Raw genomic sequence first — 7,509 nt, forward strand, 5'->3', positions numbered from 1 at the left:
AACTCTGGAGGAGCTGTCTTTAGTGAGAGTATGAACACAAACATCTATTAGTTGTGCATTCCACAAATTTGGCTTTTAGAGAGCAATATCAAGGAGGGGATAAAAGTCTTGCTTGGGCAAGGGGCACATCACCCTGAACACACCGTCCCCATTGTAAAACGTGGTGGCAACGTCATGCTGTGGGGTTGCTGGAGCAACAATAGAAAAGCTGATCAGACTAAAATGAAAGATGGACTGAGCTAAATGTAGGAAAATCTTGAAATATGGTCGATTAGAGTTTTCAAAAGACTAAATGACTCGGAAGAGGTTCACCTTCCAGAGCTATCAGTCGGGACCTTTATCAAATTTTTGTTCACAGATGCGTATCATAAACTTGACCTAATTTGAAAGAAACATAGCCAAAAATTTCTGTATTTACATGTTCAAATCTAGTTTATATATAAACATGTTGGAAACATGTTTATATTAAGACTGTTGAAGCAGCCAATAAACAGTAATTTATTGCAAATGTATTGTTTAAATTTGCATTAAAACACACCTAACTTTTTGTTAATATGATGAAATATGAAAATGGTCATGAGGTTGATATCAGTATTTAGACAAAAGCTTCAGAGTATCTAATAGTGATGTAGCTGCTTTGCAACAGTCAGAAAGGTCTTAGTTATATTTGATCTGAGCCTCGCTACGTCACTCTGATCCCCTCTACGTCTTGTAGACCCGCCTTTGCGCATGCGTGCTCGGTTAATGCTGTTTTATTAATTTTTTTTTTCGGGTCAAAAATGGCTGCCGGTCCCATCTAACCCTCCTCAGCAAGGATTAACCAGGCCATAAATAAACTGCGAAGAGCGGCGTTGTTTCCGGACGGAGCTCTGGTCAGAACACCGGGGGCGTAGGGTGCGCAGCGCCCGAACAAAGATGATGCTGCTGCTTCCAGAGGGGACAAACCTTTACGAGACAGAATTAACCCGTTCCAACACAACACCCAACAATAAATGAGGTACGAGCTGATCCGTTTATGTGTTATTAGTGGCTAAGCTTTGATTTCAGTGATTATTTGACTTGGAGAAAGTTATAGTTTTAGAAACTCTGGCTTTGCTTTTTGTTTTTCATCCTTAATGTTCTGTGTTGCAACCTGAAAAAAAAAAGGCCCGTGTGCTTCATCAAAGTAAGCTGCTTCAGCTTGTACTTGCCAGTGTACACATGTTCTCCTCATTATTTCCACTTCTCTTCACCCCGACAGAAAAATGATGCACCGATTGAGCAGCAGCACCAGTGACTTCTGTATCAGTGGGCTGGCAGAGGACTGCCACCCAGCCAGCCACTTTGATTTATGCGGCACCCACTCCAACAAGTTTTATGCCTCTCCGTCAAACCCTGGTTTGCAGCTGTCCCTCGCCAGTCTTACCCCCTTGCCGCAGGGAATACACAAAGCCATGACATGCCAGCTCCAGGAGAACCAAGGTGACTTCCAACCACAGGCGGCAAGAATCGGGGTCGGCGAGGCCCTGGCGCCTGATGGCCCCAAGAAAAAGAAAGGTACAGTTAAATCAGGGAGGAGAGGGAGGCCTTCGGGGACTACAAAGTTGGCTGGGTACCGCACAAGTACCGGACGCCCACTTGGGACGACCAGAGCGGCCGGATTCAAAACCAGCCCAGGGAGACCCCTGGGGACCACCAAGGCAGCGGGATATAAAGTCAGCCCAGGCAGGCCGCCCGGCAGCATCAAGAGTCTAGCTCGTCTCAAAAAGCTGGAGTTTGGCTGTGATGCTGCAAAAACACTTGACTTGAGCAACTGCAGCATTCCCAAGAAACTGGACTTCCCTGGCAGTGATGTTCCGCCTTTTCCGTACGCCATCATGGAAAGTAGAGATCTCTGTGACGCCAGCAGCAAAGTGGATGAACCCAGGGAATAGCTCAACAAACGTCTCTGTTATTTGGTTGCATGAGCATGCGTCAGAAAACTTTTTTTTTTAAATAAACTGTATCATCTATCACTCACATCTAATAAGTGAATTAAAGTGTAATTACAGATGCACTAATTCATACATGCATGCATGCAAAAAAAATAAAAATAAGAAAAAGCAAAAAAAGTCATAAGTAGCAATTCAAACTTTATGTCAGAGTTGTTTGTTCCCTCAGTCTGGGCCAGCTCAAGGTATAAGTCTAAATTGAATCTTCTTAGGCACCCAAATTAAATTTACACAACATGGTGACCATGTTAAATTCTTAAAAAGAAGGAAAAAAAAATTACGTTTTTCTTTTCTTTTTTTCTTTTTTCAAACAAATTAATGTTCGTTCACTAGTCGACTGAAATACAAGCTAGTTGAAGGCAGAAGGTAAAATTGTCCAAGCAGCCAATCATGGACATTATGATGAATTGAAGGTGGGCCCCCAAATGAAACTCTGCTTCAGGCCTCATGAATCCTTGAGCCGGCCCTGACTCCAGAACATTTTTTTTATGGCTTGTGTTTTTGTTCTAGTTTTACTTTCTGAAACAGATCAACCAGCTCACTTCTTTGACAGAAAATGTTTTCAAACTAGTCTATACTTGTACAGTATGTGTTTTATTTTTGTTTTATAACCCAGCACCAAAGCTAAGCAGTTAGGGTTGACCTACCAGTTTCAGTTTTGATTGATTCAGATTTTCTTGCTGAAGACACATTGACGAGGACAAAAAATGGCTCCAGGTTGTTTTATAAACAGATTGTCACCGTTTAAGTATAAAAGCATTTGTCCCTAAATTTGTGTGATTTCTGTTGAGGCTAAATAGTGCATACATACAGTTGTTTAATACATTTAGGGGCTGAAAATGGTGGGAGTTATTAGTCTTGGTTCTACAACAACAGAAAAGAAAATTACCATCTATGGCGAATTGATCGGTACATCTCTTCAAACAATTTGTGTTTAAATTTTTAATTAGCTTCAACTGCTATAACTTACTAATTTTTGAGCACAGTATATGTTCTTTCTGCACTTTGTAAATATAGATGTCTTTCCTATTTGTTATTGGACTTATCATAAGCACTTCCATTTTTATGTAGTTATTCTTGTCACTATTGAAAATCAGAAATATGCATTGTGGATTATATAATAAATCCTAATGTGCTGTATGTGAAACCATAATAAAAATCTTTTCAAGTATGTGGCTCCAGCTCAGTTCACCCCTTTGCCAATTTGCAGTGCCTTTTTGAACCTATTTATTAGAATTTCAACCACTCTGACTACCATATATAGTACTCATCAGTAGTTAGTTCTGTTATCTTGCAGCTTTGCAGGGTGTCCATGTGCATGTATAGCCTTTCTCTCCATTCCTTCTACAGCCCAAAAACATGCAAGTTAGGTTTATTCTGCTATTGAAACAATCTCATACACAGTTGTTTTGTTTTTTAAATCCTTAAGGGAATGAAGATTTATTATCTGACCTAAATTTAAAGTCCTGCTACAGCAATATACTTCAACTCATAAAATTCTAGTATGGATTTTATTTATTTTTGGCTCCAAGGACATAAAAAGCCCCTTCTAACCACCCATTACAAAATATTCAATGCTCCTATGCAGCCACTAGGGGGCTTTCGCCATGTTGATAATAACTATTACTTTGTAATAAATCCTTATATTTACAGTTAGTCAAGTTAAATCACGGATGTGATTATGACACTATTATACAGCGTTTTACAGGGATGTATAAAGGAGGAGCTGGTTCATAATAAAACTGGGCGATGTTGTTATGTAAATCGTGTTTAAATTGATAGATATTACCCCCGGATATTTCCAGAAACATTTCGGACTTTTAAATAGGGTAAGATATAAAAATGCGTGGATAAGCTGCATGAAGCAATCACGGGGTTTTTGTGTGATCCTTAAAGAGGACTCGAACCTACTGTGCGCTCTTTTACATATACTTGCGCTTTTGAATCTGTTTATAATTTCAGTCTGCGTAACAGGACATGCTTGTGTGATCTCGTTAAGAGATAAATCGCTGTTTAAAAGCAAACAGAAAACAATAACTTTTCACGGCGCAGCGGCTCTCGCCGCTTGTCTTTATCTTTTATTTTCCTTTGCGCCTGCCTGTCGGCCTGCTTCCTCCTGCCAGTCCTCTGTGTGGGAAGACAACATGGCGCACAGAGTGAGGTCTGACCAGGGAGGCCGTGTGTTTGGCTCTGAAAGTGGCATGGAAACCGTTCTGCTCGGTCACAAAACAACACACCCGGAGTCTGCTTTCAAAAACACCGAGGCACCTCATTCTTTTGTGAACTCCTCAGAGTTTATCACTGCCACTTTATAGTTTTAGTAACTTCACCTGGACGTCCTAACGCGCGCGCTTGCGCTTTCGCCCGTATTTACATGAGTGTGTGCGGTAGTGAGCGAGTGTCACGGCCCTCTGCGGAGACGGGGGGTTGGGTAGCTGGGTAGCCGATTGGCTGCTGCTCACCAACACAGTCAGCCTGGGCTTGTTTTAACATAACCGGGGGCACTTCGACTAGCACGAAGATAAAATATGTAGTAAATAATCTGCTGTGGCAGAGGGAGACACCGGTCGTGGCTCTCAAGGGGTAGCAGCAGATTTAATCTTGTTCTTCACTGTAAAGCTGACAGTTTCTAAGAGGAGGGCCGTCGCTGCTGCCGTCGCCGCTGCTGCTGATGAGGCGATGAAGTGCCGAGAATGAGAGCTGTGCCTGGGCCTACTACTACTATCAGAGCTGCTGCAGCTGGGATTGTGCAGGCAAAGCCGAGGAAAGCAGTCGCTTTGTGTCACTCCAACAAAGATCCGGTGTTGGTTTGACGGTGACCGACCTCCAAATGGTGGGTTTTTCGCCCTTTTTTCCACGTGTTGACAATGTGTGAGTTAATAGTAGCTTCCTATGATCGGTCGTAGCTTGTTTGTGTGAGCCGCTCTTGTGTGTGTGTGTTTTTTTTTTTCTGTGATGGCTCAGTGTCACCATCTTCACTACAGTCTCGGTGATCGCCATGACCCACAATTAGCAGACAAAGCGGCGCTATTTTTCTAATAACTCGCAAACAGAAACGTGTAGACGGAGCTCACCGGTGGACGTGTTTAGGGTTTTGTCTTGAGCTGGCCTTTTACAATGGAGGCCATGCTATCATGGTGTGTGTGCGCACAGTTTTCGCTTTATAAGTTTCTTTGCAGGCTGGATAGCCTGTTGTTTTGCTCGGATTTATGTTTGTTGTGGTAGAATTAAACGTCACACCTCCCTTACCTAACAGTGTCTGTTTCTGCTTAACAGGATATAAGGATGACAACATGAATCAGTCATACAGACCGGGTCCTAGGGTCGAATCAGTGTTTGGCCCCAGCCAGCCAGATCTGAGGGCCCGAAACGGCCCTCTGAGCACTTCTTATAGGAGCCAATGTGGCACTGTGACTCGTGGACCAGGCCAGCTGCCACAGTCTGCTTTCCTGGGATACAATCAGCTGGAGCGTTTTCGCTGCTACAGTCCACAGAGGAGACAACAGCGCCTGAATGCTGACCCCCAGGACAGGAGCAGCTTGCGCTGTGCAAGTCCAATCACTGATGATGACGATGACGAGTTTCAGCCACCAGCAGTCCAACTGCCTCCATCCCCTGGCACTGACAACATGGAGCCATTCGAGACTCTGCATGCAGGTTACAGCCCGCAGAGGAGACCGCAGCGCATGAACGCCTCACTCAACAGCAAAGACTTTCACCCCAGGAGCAACTTGCACTGTGCAAGTTCGATCACTGATGAAGATGAGGGGTTTGAGCCACCGCCCATCCAGCTACCTTCATCCCCTGGCACAGACGACATGGACCCCTTTGAAAGCCTGCAAAACGGGAGCAGGAACGGCTTCTCCCCTCGCAGTCCAGACAGCTTCGAGCGCATCCCCGACGCTCCCATCGCGTTTTGGGAGCATCGGGGCTTGCATTTTGGGTCCATGCTGTTTGACAGCAGTGACATCAAGGAGGAGGAGGAGGGGCACGGCGGCGTTCAGGACCTCAAGCCTTTTCAGCTCCCCTCAAACACGACCCAGGACAGAAGCGTCACTGGAAGCAAAAGCACATGCAACTCAGTGACAGAGAGAAGAGCATACAAACCCACAGTTTTTAATCTGATGTCCAAAACTATTTCTGAACTTAACCCCACACTAAGCCCCAGTGCACTGCCAGAAATCACTATGAGAGACGGGTGGAATGTGGGCGAGGAGTCGGACAGCGAAGTCGAACTCACCTCTCCTGTTGACCCTGGGCTTGTCTCACCAGCTGGTACCAACTCTAACGTGAGTTGGACACATGTGGGGAATTTGTTTTGCATTGTTTGTGCAACCAAATGGACATTTGTTTGTGTTGGCTATGCATTAGAGTGGAGAAATCTCATCCACAAGGGGAAGACTCTGTTAAAAGTAGCACTTGAAATATATCTTATAGTGACACACCAATCAGTCAGCCAAAGATAAGAATCTACTCTGATTAGGTAATAAATACAGAACAATATGAAGTATTTCCCCTGTTCCTCAAATAAAGCAAAACCATTTTTAACTTAGTAAAACTCGGATATAGTTCAGTGGCATATGCTTTAATGTAAAAATGAGAATAGTCCTATTATTTCTTTGTTTTCTAATGGAGTCAGAAGCTATCTAAGATCACTGCATTCCTTTCTCTCTTGTAGTGTCTAGAAACTTAATCTTAATCGCTCAAAATTAGAATCTAGGTCTTCAAAGAAAATCACCAGTTGTTTTTCACCAGAAAGAAACTGGATATTTTTTTCAAATTGGGGTAAAAATATATGCTGAAATATACACTTTTAGATGAAACGTATCTTGATGAAATCTAACACTGAAAGAGTAGCAACATGTGCTTTCCCATAGCGCTCTGTCACTGTTTTGATTTGATTTGAAACAAGACGACCTGTCATTTTAGCCTTTGTCTCACATCAAATTGTTTTCCTTGTGCTGATTTTAGTCCAACAGCCCGAAGAAAAAACTTCTCCCTGTTGTGAAGTACTTGGAAGGAGACCTGGTGTGGGCAAAATTCAACAGACGACCTTGGTGGCCCTGCCAGGTCCTCTGTGACCCAAACCTAGGGATCCACACAAAAATGAAAGGTGAGTTCTGATTACTTTTCTGTATTTTTATGTTCTGTGGACAGATATGCTGTTAAGATAAAATGTAACTACTTAATAACCATCAATTCTTATATAATAATATAATAGAGGATCTGAAGATTAAATCTGAAAAGCATGACAAAGATAACTTATTTTAAACAAAATTGGTTATAGCTGCTGTTGGTACTCCCTTTTTACCACATTTATCCTTCCAGTTAACTTTCTATTAATATATTTTTATACAGAAATAACCTTTTGAGGCTTACCTTCCTTTGAGTGTATGTCTTTTGAACAACAGTCTTCTCTGTGATTGTGTTGTAAACACATGATCATATTTCTGCAGTAAAAGTATATATTCATACTGATGTAGTATGGTGTAGTATGTATATACTATATGTATATACTACACCAGTCTATATATATATA

At 42.6% G+C, this 7,509-nt stretch overlaps 2 protein-coding genes across 2 annotated transcripts in view; both read left to right on the forward strand.

Annotated features, from left to right (window-relative positions):
* Positions 1-515: 515 nt before the first annotated feature.
* Positions 516-3,141, forward strand: LOC103135605 (UPF0461 protein C5orf24 homolog). Its single transcript, XM_007548419.2, has 2 exons — positions 516-997; positions 1,241-3,141. The coding sequence occupies exons 1-2, from the start codon at positions 993-995 to the stop codon at positions 1,911-1,913; spliced, it is 678 nt and encodes a 225-aa protein (XP_007548481.1). The 5' UTR covers positions 516-992; the 3' UTR covers positions 1,914-3,141.
* A 1,239-nt stretch (positions 3,142-4,380) lies between these two features.
* The window catches only part of nsd1a (nuclear receptor binding SET domain protein 1a), a 20,407-nt gene continuing 17,278 nt past the window's right edge, over positions 4,381-7,509 (forward strand). Inside the window, exons 1-3 of the mRNA XM_007548420.2 lie at positions 4,381-4,803; positions 5,247-6,259; positions 6,942-7,083. Of these exons, the coding sequence (XP_007548482.1) occupies positions 5,264-6,259; positions 6,942-7,083 (1,138 nt within the window). The 5' untranslated portion in view covers positions 4,381-4,803; positions 5,247-5,263. The remainder of the gene's footprint in view (positions 4,804-5,246; positions 6,260-6,941; positions 7,084-7,509) is intronic.

Source organism: Poecilia formosa, unplaced genomic scaffold (genome assembly GCF_000485575.1).
Source record: "Poecilia formosa unplaced genomic scaffold, Poecilia_formosa-5.1.2 Scaffold26, whole genome shotgun sequence".
Classification (NCBI taxonomy): domain Eukaryota; kingdom Metazoa; phylum Chordata; class Actinopteri; order Cyprinodontiformes; family Poeciliidae; genus Poecilia; species Poecilia formosa.